Source organism: Mobula birostris, chromosome 10, assembly GCF_030028105.1.
Source record: "Mobula birostris isolate sMobBir1 chromosome 10, sMobBir1.hap1, whole genome shotgun sequence".
Taxonomy (NCBI): Eukaryota; Metazoa; Chordata; class Chondrichthyes; order Myliobatiformes; family Myliobatidae; genus Mobula; species Mobula birostris.
In genome coordinates, this window is record NC_092379.1 from 131753103 (window position 1) to 131780026 (window position 26924).

A 26924-nucleotide genomic window follows, 5' to 3' on the forward strand; every position below is an offset into this window, starting at 1 on the left:
ACTCTCCTCTCCCATCAGATTCCTTCTTCTCCAGCCCATGATCTTTCCCACCCACCTGGCTTCACCTATCACCGTCCACATAACCTCCTTCCCCCTCCCCCACCTTTTTATCCTGCCATCATCCCCCTTCCTCTTAGTCCTGAAGAAGGCTGTTGGCCTGAAACATCGACAATCATAGATGCTGCCTGACCTGCCGAGTTCCTCCATCATTTTGTGTGTGTTGCTTTCGACTTCAAGCATCTAGATACTTTCTCATGTTTATAATTGATCTTCATGTATCTGATGTTTTTGCAGCCTCATTTATGCACTTTATAACATCACTACTTGTACACCATATCACATCTCTTTAGCTAGGGGACACTGGAGCATTACCATACAAAATATTTATTTATAAAGTAGAGTTATAAAGCACTACAGTACAGAAACAGGCCCTTCAGTGCACCCAGTCCATGCTGAAATGTTATTCTGCTGAGTCCCATTGACCTGCACCCAGATCATAGCCCTCCATACTCCTCCCATCAACGTATCTATCTAAGCTTCTCTTCAATGTTGACGTTAAGCCTACTGGCAACTCATTCCACACTCACACTACCCTCTGAGCGAAGAAGTTCTCCTTAAATATTTCACCTTTCATCCTTAACCCATGACCTCGAATTCTAGTCAAAATCCAACTTCAGTGAGGAAAGTCTGCCTGCCTTTACCCTCATAATTTTGTATACCCCTGTCAAGTCTCCCCTCATTCTCCTACACTCCAGGGAATAAAGTCTTAAAGTCCATTGAATACTCACAGTAGAACTGCAATACACTGTGATATTTTGTTGTACTAATGTCTACTTAAGGGATAGTGTGAACATTGAGCTACTCAATTGGGCAGCTTTGAACCGACCGCATCTTCCAAAGTTCATACAATGTAGTTAAACCCAAAGGAGGTATTTTCCTGACATTTAATTGATGACTTACTCATGATACGAGTGACATCACTGACAACACTCTATTCACAACATTTCTACTGAGGTGTGCTGGATCTGCAGTACATGGCCAGGGGAAAACACAATGGTGGAAAGAGTGAACAACTTCAAGCTCCTGAGGATCAACATCTCAGAGGAGCTGTCTTGGAGCCAACTCATTGAAGCAATCATAGAAAAGGCACACTAGGGGTGTTACTTCATTAGGAGTTTTAGGAGATTTGGTATGTCATCAAAGACTTTTGCAAATTTCTTTTGATGTACAATGGAGAACATTCTGATTGGTTGAATCACTGCCTGGTATAGAGGCCACAATCCTCAGGATCACATGATGTTGTAAAGGGCTGTAGACCCAGCTGGCTCCATCACGAGCACAATCCTCCGTACCCTCATCTTGAAAAGGTGGTGCCTCAAGACAGCAGCATCCATCGCTATCTGGGACATGCCCCCCCCCCCCTTCGTGTAACTACCATCATGGAGAACATAGAGGAGGCTGAAGATTCAGTGATTCAGAAAGAACTTTTTTCCCTCCCTCATTGGATTTGTGAGTGGCCCATGAATAATTTATTGCAATTTTATATCTTTACACTGTACTGAAGCTGTCTCTGAGCCCGGTGGTACATGCTTCTGCCTGATGGGACAGGGAGGAGAGAGAATGTCTGGGGTGGGTGGGGTCTTTGATTATGCTGGCTGCTTTACTGAGGCAGAAAGAAATGTAGATAGTGCCCATGGAAGGGAGGCTAGTTTCCATCATGTGTTGAGCTGTGTCCACAACCCTGTGCAGTTTCTTTAAATCTTGGGCAGGGTAGTTGCCCTACCAAGGTGTGTTGCATCCAGATAGGATGTTTTCTATGTTTCATCAATAAAAAATAGTGTCCAGCTTTCTTGATGGTGGAGCGGCATCCAAACAAATAGAAGCCATTCTATTACGCCCTATTTTCTCTCTCTGTCTGTCCACTTGCCCTTAGGGGGTATCAGAACAAAGAAGCCAGACTGCCCGTCTGGTTGGGTTGGACTACATTGCCCATGATTCCGCGCGGCCCGGCACGTCTGCGCAGTAGTATGGTCAGGTGATGCGGTTGGTGAAGGCAGTGGCGGCAGCAACAGGCGGGCGGCGGCTTCGGGCCTGAGGGACTTCTGGCCGCGCACATAGCAGGTATTGCTTCCTCCATTACTGGCATTGTTATCCATTCAAAGGAGGCTTTCAACCGGTCGCACGCTCTTTGTGCTGTTCACAGCGGGATTTAATAACGAGAGGGCCGTTTCTGCCAGGTGAAGGGCTGCTGCTAGATTGGGCCTGCCTGGGGTCACCTCTCTGTACTGGGGCAGGTGTCAAAGTTAACAGTAGTTCAGGTCAGAGTATTAAACCATCCCGGGACAGGAGCTGTGAAATAAAGTGGGGGCAAAACAAAAACTTCCTTCACCACACTGTGTTTTGTTAATTGTGATTGTGTGTCCTCCTCTTATGAGCTGTAAATATTGGGTGAAATTACGATGACTAATGCGGTATGTGATTTCACCTACAGTGGTGCTAGAAAGTTTGTGAACCCTGTAGAATTTTCTCTATCTCTCCATAAATATGACCTAAAATATGATCAGATCTTCACGTAAGTCCTAAAATTCGATAAAGATAACCCAGTTAAATAAGTGACACAAAAAATATACTTGTTCATTTATGTATTGAGAAAAATTATCCAATATTACATGCAGTTGTTGGAAAAAGTATGTGAACCTTTCAGTAACTGGTGTGACCCCCTTGTACAGCAATAACTTCTACCAAACATTTCTGGTAACTTGATCAGTCCTGCACAACGGGTTGGAGGAATTTTAGGCAATTCCTCCTTAGAAAACTGCTTCAGCTTTGGGATGTTGATGGGCTTCCTTCAGGTCCTTCCCCAACATTGCTACAGGATTAAGTTCAGGACTTTGACTCAGCCATTCCAAAACACAAATCTTCTTCTTAAACTATTCTGTTGTTGATTTACTCTTGTTTGTTGGATCATTGTCTTGTTGCATTATCCAACTTCTATTAAGCTTCAGGTGATGGACTACTGCCCTGACATTCTCCTGTAAAATGTCTTGATATGATGTTGAATTCATTGTTCCCTCAATGATTGCAAGCTGTGCAGGCCCTGAGGCAGCAAAGCAGCCTCAAACTATGTTGCTCCTTCCACCATGCTTCACAGTTGGGATGTGGTTTTGGTGGTGGTGTGCAGTGCCCTTTTTCCTCCAAACATAGCAATGTGCATTTCTGTCAAAAAGTTCAACTTTTGTCTCACCTGTCCACAGAACATTGTCTGAGAAGCATTGTAAAACATCCAAACTTGAGATGTGCTGCAATTTTTTTTTTTTGGAGAGCAGTGGTTTCCTCCATGGTGTCCTTCCATGAACAGCATTTTTGTTCAGTGTTTTTCTTATAGTGGACACATGAACGGAGACTTTAGCAAGTTCTAAAGATCTCTACAAGTCTGTTGCTGTTGGTTTTTTTTTTACCTTCTTCAGCAATGCATGTTGTGCTCTTGCTGTGATCTTTGCAGGATGCCCATTCCTAGGGAGAGTAGCAACAGTACTCCTGTTGCTACTGTTCCTGTACTCCTTTTCCTGCTGAGAAGTGGCAGATGGAGTTCAACCCAGAGAAATGTGAGGTGGTACACTTTGGAAGGACAAACTCCAAGGCAGAGTACAAAGTAAATGGCAGGATACTTGGTAGTGTGGAGGAGCAGAGGGATCTGGGGGTACATGTCCACAGATCCCTGAAAGTTGCCTCACAGGTGGATAAGGTAGTTAAGAAAGCTTCTGGGGTGTTAGCTTTCATAAGTCGAGGGATAGAGCTTAAGAGTCGCGATGTAATGATGCAGCTCTATAAAACTCTGGTTAGGCCACATTTGGAGTACTGTGTCCAGTTCTGGTTGCCTCACTATAGGAAGGCTGTGGAAGCATTGGAAAGGGTACAGAGGAGATTTACCAGGATGCTGCCTGGTTTAGAGGGTATGGATTATGATCAGAGACTAAGGGAGCTAGGGCTTTACTCTTTGGAGAGAAGGAGGATGAGAGGAGACATGATAGAGATGTACAAGATAATAAGAGGAATAGATAGAGTGGATAGCCAGCACCTCTTCTCCAGGGCACCACTGCTCAATACAAGAGGACATGGCTTTAAGGTAAGGGGTGGGAAGTTCAAGGGGGATATTAGAGGAAGGTTTTTTACTCAGAGAGTGGTTGGTGTGTGGAATGCACTGCCTGAGTCAGTGGTGGAGGCAGATGCACTAGTGAAGTTTAAGAGCCTACTAGACAGGTATATGGAGGAATTTAAGGTGGGGCTTATACGGGAGGCAGGGTTTGAGGGTCGGCACAACATTGTGGGCCGAAGGGCCTGTACTGTACTGTGCTCTACTGTTCTATGTTCTATAAGTACTGAATTTCCTCCATTTGTAGACAATTTCTCTTGCTGGGGACTCAGGTCTTTAGAAATGCATTTGTAGCCCTTTCCAGTTTCATGAATCTCTATGATTCTTCTTCTAAGGTCCTCTGAAAGTTGTCTGGGTTGAGGCATGGTGCACATAAACGTATCTTTCTTGAGAAGAGCAGGCTCTGTCAGTAACCTGACTTTGTGTGTGTTATTTATAGGACAGGGCACCTCTACAACCCACACCTCCAATCTCATCTCATTGACTGGAACACCTGACTCCAAATAGCTTTTGTAAAAGGCATTACCGCAGAGGTTCACATACTTTTTCCAACAAATACATTAAATATTGGATCATTTTTCTCAATAAATAAATTAATGAGTATAATGTTTTTGTGTTACTTAATTGGGTTCTCTTTATCTAGTTTTAGGACTTGCATGAAGATCTGGTCATATTTATGCAGAAATAGAGAAAATTCTACAGGGTTCACAAACTTTCTAGCACCGCTTATTTTTGTCTGTCCTTTGAGGTTTGTGCTTCTGATACAGTGGAATTATTATTTTTTAATGCCATCAAGGCAGCATGTGTTTCTTGAAGCCTGAGCGGGAGCATTTAATGCAGGAACATTGCGACAATTTGTGAAACTTTCAGAGAGGTTAAATGGAATTTTAAGAAATTGTATATTAAGGTGCTGTATGCTTGTCAGAAATCAACAATATTCCACAAAGAACTTTCAAAAATAGTTAGTTTTCAAGTAACACATATGGACTACAGATCAGAAAAACTGTTGGAAATGTCCGCACGATTCCTCTTTTGCACTACTTTGTATTTTGGATAGGTACATGGATTGGAGGGCCATGGTCTGGGTGCAGGCAGAATAATAGTTTACATGGGCTAGGTGGGCTGTTTAGGACGGTAGCATTCTGTGACTCTACTTATTTATGTTTTATTTTAACTTGTTGTGCCTGTACTGTATTGCTGCCCCATAATAAATTTCAGGACTTCAGTGACAATAAATCTGATTTGGATTCTTGTTGGTCTGGAAGCACTTTTGGGCAAGATGAGAGACGACAATTTGGGTCAGTGATCTTTAATCAGTTAAAGGAAAAGTTAAAGTAAATTTATTATCAAAGTACATATAGGTCACCATATATAACCCTAAGATTCATTTTCTTGCGGGCATACTCGATAAATCCATCAAATAATAACCCTTGTAGAATCAGCGCAAGACCGCACCAACTTGGGTGTTCAACCAGTGTGTAAATACACAAAGAAAGGAATAATAATGGTAAACAAATTATCAATAAGTATCGAGAACATGAGATGAATCCTTGAAAGTGAGTTCCTAGGTTGTGGGAACATGTCAATGATGGGGCAAGTGAAGTTATCCCCTTTGGTTCAAGAGACTGATGGTTGAGGGGTAATAACAGGTCCTGAACCTGGTTAACATTTTGACTTGCAGAGGAGGGTAGAGTAAAGGCAATTTGGAAGGGACTGAATGATACAAGCGGTTTAGGTGCTAGATGGAAGAAGACAGTGAATGAAGGCAGCTTAAAGTTGGTTGCAGGCCACAGTCTCAGTTGAGCGCAGAGCAGTGGCTGAACACCGGCTCGTCCCTCTCCTCTGGCCCGGCACCCAAGTAGGCCAAACCTCGGGTCATTCCGCGCTCTGAGACCTGCAATAGTTTGTTCGATAAAACTCAATATAGTAATTATAAATTGCATTTGCCTTATTCACTGAGTAGTCTGTGGTGCCATCATCAGTCATGAACAAGTTCCAGTTAAGTAGGTAAAAATGCTTTATTTAAAATAAATTATTCATGTTACAAATGATATTGAAACTATGACAACATGTATTCTATTTACCTTCAGCCCTTTTTTATTAAAGGGTTACATCCCTGGATCCAAAATGTGTTCTTTCTCCGTAAGCTAACTTCTCTTTGTATTTACTCTGTTTGACTGTATAGTGTTTCTGTTATTTAGACCCTTTCCTTGCATGATATTCACATATTTCTGTAGCCAGCAGAAATCTCAGAGCGGTCAGGAGCATGGATTTTTGTTCAGGCTTTGCAATGTTCTGAACTGACCAGGACCAGTTGCAGAATGTCTGTAATTTGTAATCACCTTATTAGCGCTGTTGGAATTTATGGCCTTTCCACATTGAAAAGCTCACGTATTCATTTCCTTAATCAATTTGGGTATTGGTGGAACTAGAATGTGAGTTTTTAAAAAAATTTCTTGTGGCAGGTCAGAAGGAAAATGTAGAGTTCATATGGCTGGATTCATAGTTTATTGTAAGTAGAGTATCTAGTTTATGTACTTTTAATAGTGGAAAATATCGCTGAGAGCTGAACCAAAATGAAAAAGTATAATAAATATCTGCATGTCTAAAGAGAAACGGTACCTTTCATTACAGAGTTCTGAGCAGAGTTGTGCTGTGCTTTTCTCTGCAGATGTTACTAGACCTGCCATGAACTGTTTTGTTTTAAGTTGGTCAAACATTTTCTGTGTGCTGTTTTCTTAAATATTTGCAATATCTTTCTGCTAAAGAGATTAGCAAACCTAACGCGAATAAATATCAAACTACAGAGGATGCTTAGGATGTATAGGAACTCTTAACACAAAAGTCACAGAAATTCTTCAATACTAATGAGCTGCCAGGCGGCTGCTATTTCTATTTTTTTTTTTTTGGAGAAAAAAATAAATCTGCTGATGACAGTAGAAGCTAATAGGGTTTTGATAAAGTTGCAGACATCCCTTTTTAAAGCAGGAGATGGGATTTGCAGACAGCCCATGCTCACTTCTGTACTTGTGGGGACTGTATTTACCTGGAGTGGCTCTTCAAGTGGCAGATTGACCTAGGAATCTCCCTCTCGCTTGGAGTATAAATAGAACAGTACAGGACTGGACAGGCCATTCAGCCCACAATATTGTTCTGATCTTGATGCCACATCCCTCCATTTCCTTTATGTGTTTATCTAAAAGACTTTTAAACTCACCACGCTGCCTGCTTCCTCTACTGCCCCGGTTACCTATTTCAGGCACCTGCCACAAGACGAAGCCACACTCAGGTTAGAGGAACAACACCTTATATTCCGTCTGGGTAGCCTCCAACCTGATGGCGTGAATATTGACTTCTCTAACTTCTGTTTATGCCCCTCCTCCCCTTCGTACCATACCCATTATTTATTTATTTATTTATAATTTTTTCCCCCCCTCTCTCTCCTTTTTCTCCCTCTGTCCCTCTCACTATACTCCTTGCCAATCCTCTGGGCTCCCCCCCCCCCTTTCTTTCTCCCTAGGCCTCCTGTCCCCTGATCCTCTCATATCCCTTTTGCCAATCAGCTTTCCAGCTCTTAGCTCCATCCCTCCCACTCCTGTCTTCTCCTATTATTTCGGATCTCCCCCTCCTTCTCCCACTTTCAAATCTCTTACTCTTCCTTCAGTTAGTCCTGACGAAGTGTCTTGGCCGGAAACGTCGACTGTACCTCTTCCTATAGATGCTGCCTGGTCTGCTGCGTTCACCAGCAATTTTTATGTGTGTTGCTTGAAATTCCAGCATCTGCAGATTTCCTCGTGTTCGCAGGTACTGTAATGTGTTGTGCTAACACTATGGTACTGTGCCGCCCCAAAAAAGGCAACCATAACACAGTGTATTTATGGTCATGAAGTAAATTGTTCAGCCTACAAAATGTTCTGAATTGTGAATGCTGTGCTTAACTGTTCTGACCTAATATTTTTGTCATCCAAGCAATTACTGTTTATGTCTCTGTTGCAATTTCTTGATGCATCTGCTTGCAATATGCTGACATGAATTTTAGAACATGTTTTATATTAGGTGAGGATGAATTGATAAAGCCTTGTAGAGAAATTATTTTGTTTTTAAGTCATGGGATATAGCATTCTCTAGTACACTCAGCATTTATTGTACACTCCTTTTTTGGCGTGTGCCTGCATGCGTGTGAGTCTGCGTGTGTGCGCGTCTGTGCGTACATCTGTGATGTCTTTTTCATAGCTTTTTACAAGGCGTGGAGCGAGAGGGAGACTGTGTGGCATGTCACTCCTGACACAGACATTTTTGCAGTATTTTTCCCTTTATTTTACGAGGTCGAGTTGCGATCTCGACATTCAACATGGCTCGGATGGAAAGTGTACTCGGGAGCGGACCCGACTGGTTTCGAACCGGGGAACCTCCGCTCCCAGGTCCGGCGCCGATGTCATTGCGCCACCAGCCGGCCCATATTGTACACTCCTAATCGCTTTTGGAAGTGGGGGGAAGGACCACTGTTGTGAGCTGCTACAGTCAATGTAGTGAAGGTGTTGGGTAAGGAGTTCTAGGATCTGGATTGTGATGCAAATACACAATAGCTTCAAGAAGGTGATTGGTTACAAGAAGACAAATTCTGCTTCTACTTTTCTGGAAAAAAGGAAGCATAAATGCTCATGATATTAGTGGCTAGAGAATTCAGATAAAATTGTGGTGTCTTGAGGATTTCCAGAGAACATGTACCTGCTAGAAATTGCAGAAGGTGATGTTCCTATATGAGTGGTGTGGAGTTTTGGTGGTAGATGGTGTTTCTGGTGGTGGATATGGTGGATATGTAAGCTGACTTGTCCTAGTTGCTGTCAATCTCCTTTACGCGATAATGGAACTGAACTCAGAGGGCACATGTCGATTGTGGAAGGTTGTGGGCTCTTGGAAATTGGTTCATTTATCATAGAACACCTACCTACTGATATGATGGGTCCAGTAAGTATCTGGACAATGACAGCACAGAAACAGGCTCTTTGGCCCATCTAGTCCATACAGGACTATTATTCTGCCTAGTTCCATTGACCTGCACCTGGAGCATAGACTTCCACACCCCTCCCAATATATATTTATCCAAAGCCTTAAATGGTGGAATCGAACCTACATCCACCACTTCCACTTGCAGCTTGTTCCACGCTGTCACCATCCTCTGAGTGGAAGAGTTCCCCTTCATGCTCTACTTAGACATTTCACCTTTCACCTTTAACCCACTACCTCTAGTTCTAGTCTCACCCAACCACAGGGTAAATACAAACTTTTTCCACTATCTGAGGCCTCCATCGGTCAGAGTTGAACATGGATATTGCGTCCTATCTGTTTAGATACACAAGCCTGGGCAGTACAGTATGAAGACCAAGCTGTGGCCCATGTAGCAAGCTCCTCCTCTTGACACATCTGATGAACTTAAAGGAACGACAGAGACCAATACAGTTTGGTACCAGCAGAGTTGCAGGAGTTGCCAATCAACATTCAACTCAATGTAGGACTGCCTTAAAAATCCAGTCGGATTTTTCCTTCGGGGTTACTCCCAAAGCCTTCCCCGTAAGTGGGTATGGCGGCAAGGCAGTGGAGATTTGAGATCAGAGTTTTCCTTCTAGATGAGTTGCCAACCAGGGCTGACGAGCCCCATCTGCCTGAAGCGTCTGGTGTTAAGGCACCAGTAACCCACTGTTGCCTTCTGTCAGTAAAAACTGTTCCGCAGGGCTTAGTAAGCTAAGCCACACGTGAAGGCAAGGAGCTGGACTTGGTTGTCAGAAGCTATTTGAGGCACACACCATTGGGAGCACTTAATAGGTAGTGGGAGCTTTTCCGCATTACCACTCCTGGCTATAACAATCTTAAAGGAGCCTGTCTATACCCAAGTGATTGAGGGAAATTTAGTAAAGGTGATTGTAATGAAATTAGATGAATTTTAAGGTGTGTTGTTTTTGGGGAGTTGATTGACCTGATTTTTACCTGCTGGTTATCAGCCCAAACCTGTATGTTGTCCAGGTCTTGCTGCATGTCAGTGTGGGCTAACTCTTTCAATAAGCAGTCGAGTGAGGAGCTTGCAATTTCTGAAGCAGCTCCTCCTTATTAAAGCAAATTGTTTCGGCACAGGAATAGGAGTAAGCCAAAGGTAATGAGCTGCCATCTTAATTATGAATCTTTAAAATTATAGCATGGTTTTCAAAATTAATCTAATCCCAAACTACTGCATTGTACGGTGGCTACAGTACCCTAGAGATGATGTTATGCCATTAGAACCATCGAAACTATAGTAAATGCTACCCATGTGATTTCACCAGAATTACTATCCTGAAACATTAAGATTTCAAACCTCATTAATCACTTGTAGTATGCCCTGAATAGAGACCTGTCCATCATGAGCAGTCATATTCATGACTTGTACCCTGGAGAGTATTAACTAATCAGTTGTAGTAGTGAACATTGCTGATCAGATGCCTAAGTAATTGATTTAGCCTTCACATTAATGAAACAACCCTCATTTATTGTCAATGTTTCAGAGGCAGTTAGACCTGCAGAAATCCAAGTGGCCATGTTTGGGGAAATGTAATTAAAATATTATTTTGTTGGTTGCATTGAATTTTTTCAGAAAATGTGATGTATTCTTACTAATGGAATTTTGACGTGGACACCTTTCAGTTTAGAGCATCCAGAGTAAGTGACCAGTCGGTAATATTCATTGCTGTGTCTGAAAGTCAAATTGAATGCGTAATCTTGTCCCATCAGTCTTCCCGATTGATACAGATACTTAAATGTTTCCTACTGTAAAGCACTTAGTGTCATGGAGTTATAGAGCATAGGAAAATGTGGTGGAAACCACTGAGTCCTTGCCCGCTCTCTGTAAAAGAATCCCCTCTAGTTCTTTCTCTCTGCTCAATCCTTTAACCGCTATAAGAGCATCTCCCTCAAGTACCTACACAATGTTCCTTCAAACTCATTAAATATTTCAGCTTCCACCACCCTTGAGGACAGTAAGCTACTGGTCATTAGTATTGTCTGCTCTGTCAGAGAAGGGTTTTTTTCATGTTAAAAAAATCATATTTCTTTAGACCACATTCTGAATGTGTTCCCTTGTGTCCAGTAATTTCAAAGGGGAGAAATATATCTAACTTGATTAGTAATTTTTATTGGTTGCTTTATTATTCCTTTTTTTGCAAATTACAGGGGGTTTATTTATTTAGAGATACAGTGCAGAATATGCCCTTCAAGCCATACCACCCAGCAAACCCCAATTTAATCCTAGCTAATTGTGGGACAGTTTACAATGACCAATTAACCTATTAACCGGTAAGTCTTTGGACTGTGTGAGGAAACCAGAGGACCTGGAGAAAATCTACGCATTCCATGGGGAGGACGTACAGACTCCTTACAGATGATGTCAGAATTTAACTCTGAATTCCAAATCCCTGAGCTGTAATAGCATCGCCTGAACCACTATGCTACAGTGGCAGTTTTGTGTGTGTGTGCTGCTGCCAAATTGTGTATATAATATCTCTTGGACAGCAATATGACAACCAATACTTCAGTATCTGGTCAGGTAAGAGTGATAATGGTTAGGATATTAGGAATCAACAGTAAGCTCAGTCTTGAATCAGCATGGATCTTTAATTTATTTCTGAAGTTTCAAGTATAAGTTTAAAGTCTTGTCAGAAGTGCTGTCTGAGATGACAGAATCTGAACCCTCACCTATTTTCTCAGCTGGTCTTCACAGTTGCACCATCCAGGAAGATAGGACTTTGTCTTTCTCATCTAAAAGAATACATCAAACAGGGCAGCTCTACTTTAGCCTAGACTTAAATTTCAGCTTGGGTTTTGCATAGGACTTGAGACTACAGTTGATTTTTGATTATGTAGTGTAACTGAAGGGGATAGTTCCATGAATAATCAAAAAAATGCAGATGTAAGCTAGTCCAATATAAGTCTGGACCATAGCTCTGTAACACCTCTACACCCATGTCCACTGCACCCAGCCAGTCTACAGTACCCTCATTCTTTTGCAGATCCACCATATGGACAGCTCTGCCCCTAGATACACTGCACCAAAGTGTGGGTTGCAAACCGAATATTGGATTACAGAATGTGAGGCATTGTTCCGTGACCTGAACCACAAGTCCAATCAAGTGGAGAGCATCAGAGTGGCCCTTTAGTAGCCTGCAGGCCTCATCAGGAGCAGGCCTGTGGTGGAAGAAGATTGGAGCACTCATTAAATATCTGAATGTGAATCAATGTTATTAGTCAAAACTGGTTTGGAAATGAGAGTTTAAAACCATCAAAGTTCAAAAGATATTTAGAAATAAAACAGAAAAAAGGTGAACAAAAAGGTCCTGATGAAGGATCTCGGCCCAAAATGTCGACTGTTTATTCTTTTCCATAGAGGCTGCCTGGTCTGCTGAGTTCGTCCCGCATTCTCTGTGTGTTGTTTGGATTTCCAGCATCTGCAGATTTTCTTGTGTGTGAAACAAAAGTGTAACCCCACTTTTTCCTGTCGTTTGAAGTATTTTACAGTTGAAGCATTTTCTATTGGTTTATATTTGAATCAAAGTGATTTGAGTTAGGAATTTAATAGAATTATAGTCAGCTGACCTGGTTGTGAGGGCAAGTCTTTTTTCATTGAGCTATAAAAAGTAGTTTGACTAGCATCCTACTCAAAACAAACTCTTTGTTCCTCTCTATCGATGCAGCTTGACCTATTGACTTCCTCAAGCATTTTGTGTGTGTTATTCTTAAAATCAAATGGGATGGATTCTAATGTAAAACAGGAAAATCATGGATAAAATGGTAGAATAGTTTCCAAGAATATAATCGGAGTTAAATTTATCATTGCAAGTTCTTGCTTGATAACAATTTTGACAAAGCACAGCTAAAATACTATTTGGTTGTATGTTCTATGACAAAAGAGAAAGTGGGCTTTGCAAGTGCTGAGAATCTGCAGTTCCCCTTGTATTGAGCAGGATTTCTGTAACAACATGCTGCACATTGCTTGAGGAACTCGGTTTGTCAGTCTACTTTTGTGGAGGGAAATGGACAGTTGATTTTCATCAGAAATTTACAAGGGTTTTGCTGGGACTTGAGGTGCTGACTTACAGGGAAGGGTTGAACCTGACCACGCATTTCTGGCATGCTTTACAATTCAGATATATGGTATCTGCAATTTTTTTTCTTTCATTATCAAACATTGTACATCAAGACTGCTTGCTTCCTTTTTCTTGACCAGATTTACCCTTCATCCTGATAGGAACATGTTTCTCCTGGACACTTGTGATCACACTCTTTAAAACCCCCCACTTGTCATTTGTTCCTATCTCTTCAGACAGGTGCACCCACTTGACTGCTGCCAGATCCTGATGTCCCTAAAATTAACCCTACTTCAGTTATTTAGGGTTTATTTATTTATCTCTTACTAGCTCTTTCTTCAGTTAGTCCTGACAAAGGGTCTCGGCCTGAAATGTCGACTGTACCTCTTCCTAGAGATGCTGCCTGGCCTGCTGCGTTCACCAGCAACTTTGATGTGTGTTGCTTGAATTTCCAGCATCTGCAGAATTCCTCGTGTTTGTGTCACTTCTGTTACTTGCCCTGCCTCAGTCTCTAAGAGAAGGTCTAATATTGCACCCTTCTGAGAAAGGCCCTCTATATATTCACTCAGGAAACTTCCCTGGACACACCACAAATTCCAGCCCCCTTTAGACCCATAGGTGGTCAAGTCAACAACGGGGGAAATTAAAATCTACCTACTAGTACAACCATATTAAGCTTAAAACTATGAGCAATTGCTTTATACACCTGCTCCTCAAGTTCCTGCAGGCTATTGTGGCATCTATAATACAGTCCCACTAGATTTGTTTCTTGTTTCATGTGGCCTCATTGGATGCCCAAGAGTGTCCTCTCAAAGTTCTACAGTTTATTTTTATTTATTTAAAGATATAGTGCATAACAGGCCCTTCCAGCCCTTCGAACTCCATTGCCAGCAACCCACCTGTTTAACCCTAAACTAATAACAGGACAATTTACAATGACCATTTAATCTACTGACCAGTATGTCTTTGGGATGAAACTAGAGGACCTGGCGGAAACCCACGCATTCTATGGGGAGAACGTACAAACTCCTTACAGAGGATGCCAGCATTGAACTCTGAGCTCCAACTTGCTGACCTGCATTAGTATTGCACTAACCATTATGCTATCGTGGCTCGTGGCATTTCTGCTGTTGTGTCCTCTCTTATCAAAAAGGTTATTCCCCACCCCCTTGTTTACCTATACCTTTGCCCCTCCTGTAGCATCTGTATCCTGGAATATTGAGCTGACAGTCCTGCTCTTCTGATAATATCCTAGTCCTCAGAACTGTTTCATGCTCTGAGTTAATCCACCTAACAGCCCTGGAATGCAAGTGTTAATGCATGAGCGGCATTTGATGGCTCTGGGCCTATACTTGCTGGAATTTAGGAGAATGGTAGGGGGAGGAATCTTAATAAAACCTATCGAATATTGAAAGGCCTAGATAGAGTGGACGTGGAGAGGATGTTTCCTATAGTGGGGGAGTCTAGGAATAGAATAGGATGATGTTGCTTTACACCAGATGAAGAACAACAACTTTAGTCAGATGGTGATAAATGTGTGGAATTCATTGCTGCAGATGGCTGCGGGCCAAGTCATTCAGTATATTTAAAGTGGTGGTTGATAGGTTCTTGATTAGTAAGGGTGTCAAAGGTTACAGGGAGAGGGCAAGAGAATAGGGTTGTGAGGGATAATAAATTTGCCGTGATGGACTGGTGGAATGGACTCGATGGGCCAAATGGCCAAATTTTGTTCTAGCTTAAACCTTAAGAATTGAAATAAATTTATTTTGGCTGAATATTTCTTTTCCTGACTTTACTGTGTCCATGGTTGTCCTGATTACTGGACTTGCTCTTGCTATGTATTCATTACTTGCTCGAGCTCAGAGTCCCACCCCCATTATGCAGCCATTTACAAATGAAATCAGGAATCACCGTTTCATACAAAAGGCTCAGAATGTTTACATAATAGGCATTGAATGCCAAGCCATTTGAAATGATCAAGGTTGAAATATTGGATTTGTGTATGTCTTGATGACATGCATTAGAGAAAAAAAATGTTTTCTGTTATCAGTAAAAGTACTGTCATGAAAAGTAAAGGTGTATTAATAAACACGAGATTCTGCAGATGCTAGAAATCTGGAGCAGCACGCAAAAGATGCTGCAGGAGCTCAGCAGGTCAGGCAGCTCTTATGAAAATAAATAAACAATTGATGTTTCGGGCAGTGACCATGTTTAGGACTAGAAAGGAAGGAGGAAGACACCAGAATAAAAAGGTGGGGGGACGGGAAGGAGGATAGCTAGAAGATGATAGGTGAAGCCAGGTGACTGGGGAGGAAGGAATCTAATAGGAGAGGAGAGTGGACAATAGGAGAAAGGGAAGAAGGAGGGGCACCAAGGGAAGGTGATTGGCAGTTGAGGAGAAGAGGCAAGAAGTCAGTGGAGAATAGTAGAAGAAGGAAGGAGAACAGAAAGAAATCATCGGAAGGAGAAACTGATGTTCATGCTATCAGGTTGGAGGCTACCCAGACAAATTATGAGGTATTGCTCCTTCACCATGAGAGTGGCCTCATTGTGGCAAAAGAGGAGGCCATGAACCAATGCCTTGGAACGTGAATAGGAATTAAAATGGTTGACCACCAGGATATTCTGCTTTTGGCAGATGGAGTAGAGGTGCTAACAAAGCAGTCCCCCAGTTTATGTTGGTTCTCACCAATGAGGGAGGATCTCATTGAAACCTATGAAATGTTGAAAGGCTTAGAGATGGTGGATGTGGAGAAGATGTTTCCCTTTAATGGGTGAGTCTAGGACGAGAGGACACAGCCTAGAATGGAGGGACATCCATTTAGAACGGAAATGAAGAGGAATTTGTTTTAGCCAGATGGTGGTGAATCTGTGGAATTTGTTGCCACAGGTGGCTGTGGAGGCCAAGACATCGGGTGTATTTAAAGCAGAGGTTGATAGGTTTTTGATTAGTCAGGGTGTGAAAGATTTTGCAGAGAAGGTAGGAGAATGGGGTTGAAAGAGAAAATGGATCCGCCATGATGAAATGGCAGAGCAGACTCAATGGACTGAATGGCCTAATTATGTCCTAATTATGACAAATGTAGGTCCCCTGCAGACAGAAACAGGTGAATTGATTATGGGGAGCAAGGACATGGCAGACCAATTGAATAATTACTTTGGTTCTGTCTTCACGAAGGAGGACATAAATAATCTTCCAGAAATAGTAGGGGACAGAGGGTCCAGTGAGATGGAGGAACTGAGCGAAATACATGTTAGTAGGGAAGTGGTGTTAGGTAAATTGAAGGGATTGAAGGCAGATAAATCCCCAGGGCCAGATAGTCTGCATCCTAGAGTGCTTAAGGAAGTGGCCCAAGAAATAGTGGATGCATTAGTGATAATTTTTCAAAACTCGTTAGATTCTGGACTAGTTCCTGAGGATTGGAGGGTGGCTAATGTAACTCTACTTTTTAAAAAAGGAGGGAGAGAGAAACCGGGGAATTATAGACCGGTTAGCCTAACGTCGGTGGTGGGGAAACTGCTGGAGTCAGTTATCAAGGATGTGATAACAGCACATTTGGAAAGCGGTGAAATGATCGGACAAAGTCAGCATGGATTTGTGAAAGGAAAATCATGTCTGACGAATCTCATAGAATTTTTTGAGGACGTAACTAGTAGAGTGGATAGGGGAGAACCAGTGGATGTGGTATATTTGGATTTTCAAAAGGCTTTTGACAAGGTCCCACACAGGAGATTAGTGTGCAAACTTAAAGCACACGGGGGTAAGGTATTGGTGTGGGTGGAGAATTGGTTAGCAGACAGGAATCAAAGAGTGGGAATAAACGGGACCTTTTCAGAATGGCAGGTGGTGACTAGTGGGGTACTGCAAGGCTCAGTGCTGGGACCCCAGTTGTTTACAATATATATTAATGACTTGGATGAGGGAATTAAATGCAGCATCTCCAAGTTTGCGGATGACACAAAGCTGGGTGGCAGTGTTAGCTGTGAGGAGGATGCTAAGAGGATGCAGGGTGACTTGGATAGGTTGGGTGAGTGGGCAAATTCATGGCAGATGCAATTTAATGTGGATAAATGTGAAGTTATCCACTTTGGTGGCAAAAATAGGAAAACAGATTATTATCTGAATCGTGGCCGATTAGGAAAAGGGGAGGTGCAACGAGACCTGGGTGTCATTATACACCAGTCATTGAAAGTGAGCATGCAGGTACAGCAGGCGGTGAAAAAGGCGAATGGTATGCTGGCATTTATAGCGAGAGGATTCGAGTACAGGAGCAGGGAGGTACTACTTCAGTTGTACAAGGCCTTGGTGAGACCACACCTGGAGTATTGTGTGCAGTTTTGGTCCCCTAATCTGAGGAAAGACATCCTTGCCATAGAGGGAGTACAAAGAAGGTTCACCAGATTGATTCCTGGGATGGCAGGACTTTCATATGAAGAAAGACTGGATGAACTGGGCTTGTACTCATTGGAATTTAGAAGATTGAGGGGGGATCTGATTGAAACGTATAAGATCCTAAAGGGATTGGACAGGCTAGATGCAGGAAGATTGTTCCCGATGTTGGGGAAGTCCAGAACAAGAGGCCACAGTTTGAGGATAGAGGGGAAGCCTTTTAGGACCGAGATTAGGAAAAACTTCTTCACACAGAGAGTGGTGAATCTGTGGAATTCTCTGCCACAAGAAACAGTTGAGGCCAGTTCATTGGCTATATTTAAGAGGGAGTTAGATATGGCCCTTGTGGCTGCGGGGGTCAGGGGGTATGGTGGGAAGGCTGGGGCGGGGTTCTGAGTTGGATGATCAGCCATAATCATAATAAGTGGCGGTGCAGGCTTGAAGGGCCGAATGGCCTACTCCTGCACCTATTTTCTATGTTTCTATGTCTTGCGGTCTTATGTAAAAGAGGCTGCTTGGGATCACTGGATACAATGGATGACCCCAACAAACTTACAGGTGAAGTGCCTTCACCTTGAATGGTGGAAAGGGAGGAGGTGAATGGGCAAGTGTGCCAGGTGGGAGATTAGTTGGGAGGATCAAATGGACAGCGGAATCACATAGGGAGTGATCCCAATGTTTTTAATATATTTTAATATAATTTTAGTTTTATTTTCAGGCATTTTTGTGCTTCATCCCATTGTAAAGCATTTTGAAGTACATCGTCTGTATGAAAAGTATTCTATAAATATTTTACTATTATTATTATTATTTCATGTGTGTTAATCCTAACCTTGGAGCAGTGATGAAAGTATCTGAATTTGTTTACATATTAATGTCAAAGATAGACTGCTTTGTCCTACAGACCTGCAGAACTCTCAGAGCCACTTCAGAAAACGTTCAAAGCTGTGACTTGTGATGATTTTCTTATTTACTTCACTTCATTAAATTCCACAGTTTAGAAAGTTCCAGAAATGGAATCCTTGTTCAGAATTCTGTTTAATATTGTCAAAATATTTTAAGTTATCTTAAATTACAAACAATATGGGTATGGAGTAGAGAAGTGGGAACTGAAGAATAAGAATGTTAAATTTTGTGGATGCATGACCTGTTATATTAAGTATACAGATCTTTCATGTAAAGAACCTTAATTTCATTAAAGTAAGTATTGACATTGCATATTTACATAATGGAATACACTGAGCTTCTAAGTTTGGTGTGAAGTCTTCCCCAGTTAGAATTGGATTGTATATGAAAACTGAAGTCCCAGCATATTCACCTCAGCATGACTTTGTGTTTACACAGCAATTTTAGTCTACAAAAGTAACAAAATATTTCTTGTAAAAGGAATTTTTGATCAAATCCTACTGAGCTGTCACCATTTGGAGCATAGCATTGCAGTCACATAATGGGTACTGGCATGAAGCTGCATGACTGAATGATTGAATAATCTGATGGTGATAACCAGAAGGAGAAATTGTTCAGCTCAAAGTGTATTCATATTGTTGGGTAATTTTTAACTGATCATGCAGTAATTGAATGTGAATTACCATCAGTGGCACTTCAACATGTTTTCTTTCACATCGTTGTTGAAAGCTTAGGATTGTATAAAATAATTGAGTCCAGCAAAAAGCATTCCCAATTCCCTGCTTTGGGGTTTAGAGACGGTCTTGGACTTGAACTGGATGTTACTGAGAAGATCTAACTGGAACCTTGGCAAACAAAGGCAATGTATTTTCCTTGCTCTTCTGTCCATTTCTAGAAGCCCAGAGGTCCTGTTCTTGATTATTTCAAGATGTTCTCTTTAATTATTTTTGGATTGTTTCACTAGTTCAGAAAATGTTTTGAGAAGACCAATCTGCCATGGTGCAGAAAAACAGGACAGTTTTTTTGCAGTATGTGTTATTTCCAGTTCTAAGCCTTAACATAGCAGTGAGGGGAGAATTAAGAAAATAGATCCTCCTTCAATGGATTGTAGTACTTAGTCCTGTCTAGGGGCATTCCTGTCCTAAACCTTGAACATGTGGATGGTAAATTTTTCTGTAAAGCAGACCAAAGAAATGAATAGTGTTGGTTCTTAAAGCAAAAGTATTCTGTAGGTCAGGTAGTATTAGTGAAAAGATTAAAACAAACCTTCATATTTCATGTCAGTATCATATTGTTATAAAACTAATGTGTAGAGGTTTAATAATGTGGTCTGTGAGACTCAATATTTTAAAGTTAAATATCCAACAAGGAATTAATTTGGCTTTTGTAAAATATTTCTGTGTCACAGTCCATATGTAGTGTTTGGTAGCTTTATAATTCTATATTTAAAATGTGGATCACACGTATGTTGTAGTCAACAGAGATAGCTTGCAGAGTTTCAACACTGTTGTAGAGACAGCTCTTATGATGCTCTAACTGAAATCGTCATGGATATAGGAGCACTGTACTCTGCTATATTTGACTTGTAGGCAGAATTATTCCACTATATGCCTTCAGTTCTGTGTGTGTCAAAATTATATTTCATGCATGTGGGGGGAAAGTGGAAAAGCAATTTTCATGTCCAGTTTGTATTTTGAGGGCATAGATTCCTCCTTTGTTCTTCTGGAATGCATGGAGTGAATTGTTGTTTGTGTCTAATACTCCATCATCATGAGCAAAAGGACCTGCCAACATTATTCCATTTACCATGGAGTGATGCGTACCCCACACATCAGTGAGAAGGAATATGCAGGTGTAATGCTGTTGTTGTTTACTGGCACTCATGTATGGTATCTGTTAAAAATCAGTTGTAAAACAAATCAGAAATTTATCTGTGTTATTTTTTGCAAAGATTGCAATAATTAACAGTGATGTGAGCTTCAGCATTTTACACTTGCAGTAAAATCTCATTGATAATGTTAAACTGCAGTTGAATGAGATATATCATTTTTCTTTTAAATGATGTGGGAGATTTTGGTCATTGTTGAAAGTATCTCCCTTCATTCCAAAGCGCATTCTTTAAACCAGGGGTTCCCAACTTTTTTTCTGCCATGGATCAATACCTGCTTTGAAATATCATTTAATTTTCTTTGTTAAGATGCTTTGCTTTTTAACTTGAGCCCATGATATTACTTAAGTCTTTATTTTACTTTAAAGTGAGGTAAAAATAAAATACAGTCTATACTTTTAAAAGCAAGGAGATAATGCTGAGCCATTATTAGGCACTCGTCAGGCTGCACTTAGAGTATTGTCAGCAGTTTTGGACCCCATACCTTGGAAAGGATATGTTGTCATTAAAGGGAGTCCAGGGAAGGTTCACGAGGATGATTCCGGGAACGAACAGGTTAACATTGCAGCGTTTGGCAGCTTTGGGACTGTACTCACTAGAATTTAGAAGAATGCAGGGGTGGGGGGTGGGGTGGGTGGGTGGTGGAATGCCCTTGAAACCTACCGAATGTTGAAGGGACTAAATAGGGTGGATGTGAAGAGGATGTTTCCTATGGTGGGGGTATCCAGAACTAGAGGGCACAGCCCCAAAACTGAGGGGCAACCCTTTGGAACGGAAGTAAGGAGGAATTTTTATAGCCAGAGAATGGTAAATCTGTGGAATGCTGTACCGCAGACTGCAGTGGAGGCCAAGTCCATGCATATATTTAAGGTGGAAGTTGATAGTTTCTTGATTGATCAGGGCATCAAAGGATATGACGAGAAGACAGGTGTATGGGGTTGAGTGGGAGCCAGGATCAGCCATGATGGAATGGCGGAGCAGGCTCGATGGACTGAATGGCCTAATTCTGCTCTTATGTCCTGTGCTTTTCACTTCCTGGTTAATTTTCTGAAAATTTTCAGTCTGCTTGGCTACTCAGTGATGACACTTGATGACATCAGTGTTACTGGAGGCTCCAGATCCCCTAGAGATGGTGTCAAATTGAAACGTTGCATCAGAATAAAGGACTCAAATTTTAGCAGCTTTGTTTGAAGTCCATTGTGGAGACTGTCTAGAAAGTCTGGTGGTTTAAAACCTTCTGGTTCATATTCTCAAGCTTAAATTTTTAAGATGCAAATTGTATCTAATTGGAGCAGTGAACTGGAATGTGAATGACAAGGTGTGAAAATAATCTGTTGATGTAAAGTTACATTGAAGTTCTTTTTTATGTTAAGGTTGAGCATGGATATGAATATATTTGTAGACAAGATAAAAATCTATTACAAACATCTTGACATATTGCTTTGTACAAAACACGTTAAAGCTTTGAGAAAGATTTGCACCCCTGCAATTGTTGCTGTGGCTAACTGGTCTATTTATATTGCAGTCGAATCTTTTGTCCTTCAAGAACCTGGGTAAAATATGGCATCTGCATCTTCCCCAATTGTATATTCTGCTTCAATACCAATCAACTCTTCAACTAAAAAGGTACGTTTCTCCCCTGTTTTTAGTATTAACATTTTCTGGTAACTGTATTTGCTACTACAATCAGAAATCCTGCATTTGAGCGGTTAAATGGTTTAATTCACATGTCTGCCTATTTTGTATTGATAAGATGTTCCATTGTGTAGTATGTGAGACCAATCCCATCCATAATTTGAACCCATTGCTCCAACCACCTGGCAGTGCTGCTGCTTTCCTCACATGGGTAAAATACCAGAGATTGCAATGTTAACAGCTATTTTCTCCCCCTGCAGCATCACGAGTTTAAAAAATTTGGTTTGATTTGTTTTATTATTGTCACCTGCAGAGGTATAGTGGAAAAGTTTGTATTGCATGTCATCCATGTAGATCAATTCATTACAACAGTGCATTGAGGTAATGCAAAGTAAAACATGAACAGTGCATAATAAATTGTCACAGTGCAGTGAAAATGTATTACAGGTAGACAGTAAGGTGCAATATTATAACCAGATAGATTGTGAGGACCAAGTGTCCATCGTATTGTACTAGGGAACCAATCAGTGGTCTAGTGGGGTAGAATCTGTCTGAGCTTACTGATACTGTATGTGCTACCAACGTTTTGCCTGGTGGGAGAGAGGAGTGGTGAGAATGTCCAGAGTTGGTGGGATCTTTGATTATGCAGGCTGCTTTCCTGAAGCTGTGTGAACTGTTGACAATGCAGGTGGAGAAGACTGGTTCCTGTGATTTGCTGAGTGGAGTCCGCAGTTGTCAGCAGTTTCTTGCAGTCAAGTGCTTGCAGAGCAGTTGCTACATCAAGCTGTGATGGTGCATTGGTGCATATGAACTCAGGACACAGCCAGTGGCACCATCTGAGCCAGCTGCTTTACATGTGTTTGCTGTCCAGTAGACTGATATCTGCAGCAGTGACTGTGGGGTCAGGTGCATTGGAGGCTGTCAGTTGGGAGAGGGGAAGCAGGATAGTGACATTGTAATCCTCTTCCATTCAGTATGTTGGGCTCGCTCGTAAGGAATGCATTGTTACCGACGATGCCACCTGACTTAGTTTTGTACTCCATCATTGCTTATTAGTTCTTCCATAATTGGCAGCTGGTTTGGGACTCTGTTGTGGACTAGTGTTGTCTGTTGACATCTCTGATAGCTTTATGGAGCTCATATGTCAACTTTTGTAAAGAAAATGTCAACTGATTTGAACGTCGCAGTCCTAGACTTTAGTAGGGAGCGGATATCCTGGTTCATCCATAGTTTTCAGTTTGGGAACACGTGGATTGTACTCTTGCCAATAGTCACTGTAAATGGTAACATACTTACCTAGGCTGAGTTCTGAGTCTGTGAGCAAAGACCAATCTACTGACTCAAAGCAGCCATGTGGAAGCATGGTAGCGTAACAATTAGTGTAACACTTTACAGTGCCAGCTGTAAGATCGGGGGTTCAGTTCCCACAGTTGTCTGTAAGGAGACTGTGACCTTGTGGGTTCCTCCCACCTACCAAAGATGTACAGGTTAGGCTTAGTGAACTGTGGGCATCCAGTGTTGGCAACAGAAACAAGGTGACACTTGTGGGTTTCCCCAGCACATCTTGGACTGTGTTGGTCATTGACACAAAGTATTTCGCTATGTTTTTAGATGTACATGTGACAAATAAAGCTAATCTTAAAACAGAAGAGGTACTGCAGATGCTAGAAATCTAGGGCATTACGCACAATGTGCTGGGGTCAGGCAGCTTCTATGGATGGGAATAAACAGTCAACATTTTGGGCCAAGACCCTTCATCAAGCTGTTTTTTTAGATTTGTTCCTCAGTATTGTATTATTTTCTGTACTGGATCTTCACGTTTCAGCTTCTGTTTGTATGCAGGGAGAAGGAGCACAGCCTAGTGATTTTGATTATTGGGGTAGATTATAGCGTTGCAGTTGGTAATTGACATTGCTCTTTTCCTCTATGTACTGAATGTCTCAGAATGGAACTTCTGTTAAATGTTGCTCAGGACGAGAACTTAAATAAAATATCATTCTCAGTATATGTGCATTAGTGGAAAAGCTAAAGAGCATGGCCTGAGAGATGATGGTTGGTTTTGGTTAAGAGCACTTATTAAAATAAAATCTTCAGATGCTTCAGTTGTGTGAACATAGTCTGCTAGTTTAGTTCCAGCTTTAAAAGCAATAGTATTGGTCTTGCTGGACATTGAAAATCAGGAAGGTTCTATATTCTAGCCTTGATCAGAGTTAAGTTGATTCAGCTGGAGTGGAAGTGCTGTAATACTATTAGTCTCAATACCCCCTGCTATAGAAAAAGGTTTTGGATACAATCAGGAGCTCTACCAGATTGCTATCTGGTGACTAACTGGAAATTGAGTAAGGAGGGTCTGCATGAAAACAGAAGGCTGTACTCAGCTTTGATGTCCTACAAAGTTGAGTTGCCTGTTAACATTGGTAGTCTACAGTCTTGAAGAGCAGTCATTTGGATAAAATGCAGAATGAATTAGCTCCTCCAAAACAAACACAGAATCTCAAGAGGGGGATAGAGGGAAGAAGTGTCATTGGACTAAGACCAAAAAGTATAATGCATGCAGGTTTTGATTTAAAAAAAACTTGTGAACCCACAAATGCTACCTCACTATTTAATTTAATGGGAGTCCTTGTGCAGGATTCCCTAAAGGTTAATTTGCAGTTTGAGTCTGTGGTGAGGAACGCAAATGCGTTGTTAGCATTCATTTCAAGAGGACTAGAATATAAAAGCAAGGACGTGATGTTGAGACTTGATAAAGCACAGGTGAGTCCTCACTTGGGAGTATTGTGAGCAGTTGTGGGCCCCTTATTTTAGGACGTGCTGAAACTGGAGAGGGTTCAAAGGAGGTTCATGAAAATTATTCCAGGATTGAATACCTTGTCATATGAAGAGCGTTTGATGATTCTAGGCCTGTAATTGCTGGAATTCTGAAGAATGAGGGGTGAGTTCATTGAATCCTTCGAATGTTGAAAGTCCTTGATAGAGCGGACGTGGAGAGGATGTTTCCTATGGTGGGAGAGTCTAAGACCAGAGGACACAGACTCAGAATAGAGGGATATTCTTTTAGAATGGAGATGAGGAACACATACAAAACGAAGGAGAAACTCGGCAGGCCAGGCAGCATCTATGAAAAAAAGTACAGTTGACCTTTCAGGCCGAAACCCTTTGGCAGGACTGGGGAAAGAAAGCTGAGGAGTAAATTTAAAAGGTGGGGGAGGGGAGAGAGAAATGCCAAGTGATGTGGAACTGGAGGAGGAGCGACGAAGTAAAGAGCTGGGAAGTTGATTGGTGAAATAAGGTGAGAGAGGGAAAAGGGGGTTGGAAATGGAGAATGGGGGCATTGGGGGCATTACTGGAAGTTAGAGAAATCGATGTTCAAGCCATCGGGTTGGAGGCTAAATGGAATATAGGGTGTTGTTCCTTCAACCTAAATGTGGCCTCATCACGACAGTAGAGGAGGCCACGGACTGACATGTTGGAATGGGAAGTAGAATTAAAATGGGTGGCCACCTGGAGATGCCGCTTGCTCTGGTGGACAGAGCATAGATGCTCAGCGAAGCAGTCTCCCAATCTATGTCGTGTTTCACCGATATACAGGAGGCCACACTGGGAGCATCTGACACAGTGTATGACCCCACCAGGCTCACAGGTGAAGTATTGCCTCACCTGGAAGAACTGTTTGGGGCCCTGAATGATAGTGAGGGCGGAGGTATAGGGGCAGGGGCAGGGGCAGCTGCAGCACTTGTTCCAAGATAAGTTCCTTGCATGGAAGATTACAAATGAAATGTTCATTTGATGCTTGGCTGATCTGGAATATCTGATATTAAGTGCTGACGGTTCTACTTACTAAGACAGTTCTCCTCTGTGATCCTGACCACAGTGTACATACTGCAAAAACTGACACTAATGAGACACTTGAGATATTGAATGCTGCCATCACCAAACAAGAAACAGTCCACTCCAATACACTTCAAATCATAGTCGGAGACTTCAATCAGGCTGATTTGAAGACATTTCTGGCCAGTTATCATCAGGACATAACCTGCAGCACCAGGAGTCCCAACACACGAGACCACTGCTACACTGTAATAAGGAATGCCTTCCATTCCATGCTCAGATTGCTCTGCAAAGCAGTCTTCCAATCTACGTTGGGTCAATGTACAGGTTCTGGTAGATGCTCAGTGAAGCGGTCTCCCAATCTACGTCAGATCTCATCAATGTACATAGTTCTCTCTCCCCTGCCCCCCCCACCTTTTAAATCTATTCCTCAGCTTTTTTTCTCCAGTTTTGTCAAAGGGTTTTGACCTGAAACGTCAACTATACTTTTATCCATAGATGCTACCTGACCTGCTGAATTCCTCCTGCATTTTGTGTGTGTTGCTCAGATTTCTTCTTGTTTGTGGAGATAAGGAACTTCTTTAAGATTATAAAGACATAGGAGCAGAATTAGGCCATTTGGCCCATTGAGTCTGCTCTGCCATTTAATCATGGGTGATCCCTTTCTCCCCTCTTCAGCCTCACTCCCCAGCCTTCTCCCTGTAACCTTTGATGTCATGGCCAATCAAAAACTTATCAAGCTCTGCCTTAAATACACCTAATGACCTGGCCTCCACAACTGCCTGTGGTAATAAATTCCACAAATTCACTACCCTCTGGCTAAGAAATTTCTTCACATCTTCGTTTTAAATGGAAATCCCTCTATCCTGAGGCTCTGCCCTCCTGTCCTAGACTCCCTCATCATGGAAAACATCCTTTCCACATCTACCCTGTCTAGGCCTTTCAGCATTTGAAGGCTTCAATGAGATCTCCCCCCCCCCCCCCCCCACAACCATCCTTCTAGATTCCAAC

At 41.9% G+C, this 26924-nt stretch overlaps 1 protein-coding gene across 1 annotated transcript in view; it reads left to right on the top strand.

Moving 5' to 3' along the window:
• The first annotated feature begins 2034 nt into the window (after positions 1 to 2034).
• The window catches only part of mtm1 (myotubularin 1), a 154167-nt gene continuing 129277 nt past the window's right edge, over positions 2035 to 26924 (top strand). Inside the window, exons 1-2 of the mRNA XM_072271003.1 lie at positions 2035 to 2121; positions 21973 to 22073. Of these exons, the coding sequence (XP_072127104.1) occupies positions 22008 to 22073 (66 nt within the window). The 5' untranslated portion in view covers positions 2035 to 2121; positions 21973 to 22007. The remainder of the gene's footprint in view (positions 2122 to 21972; positions 22074 to 26924) is intronic.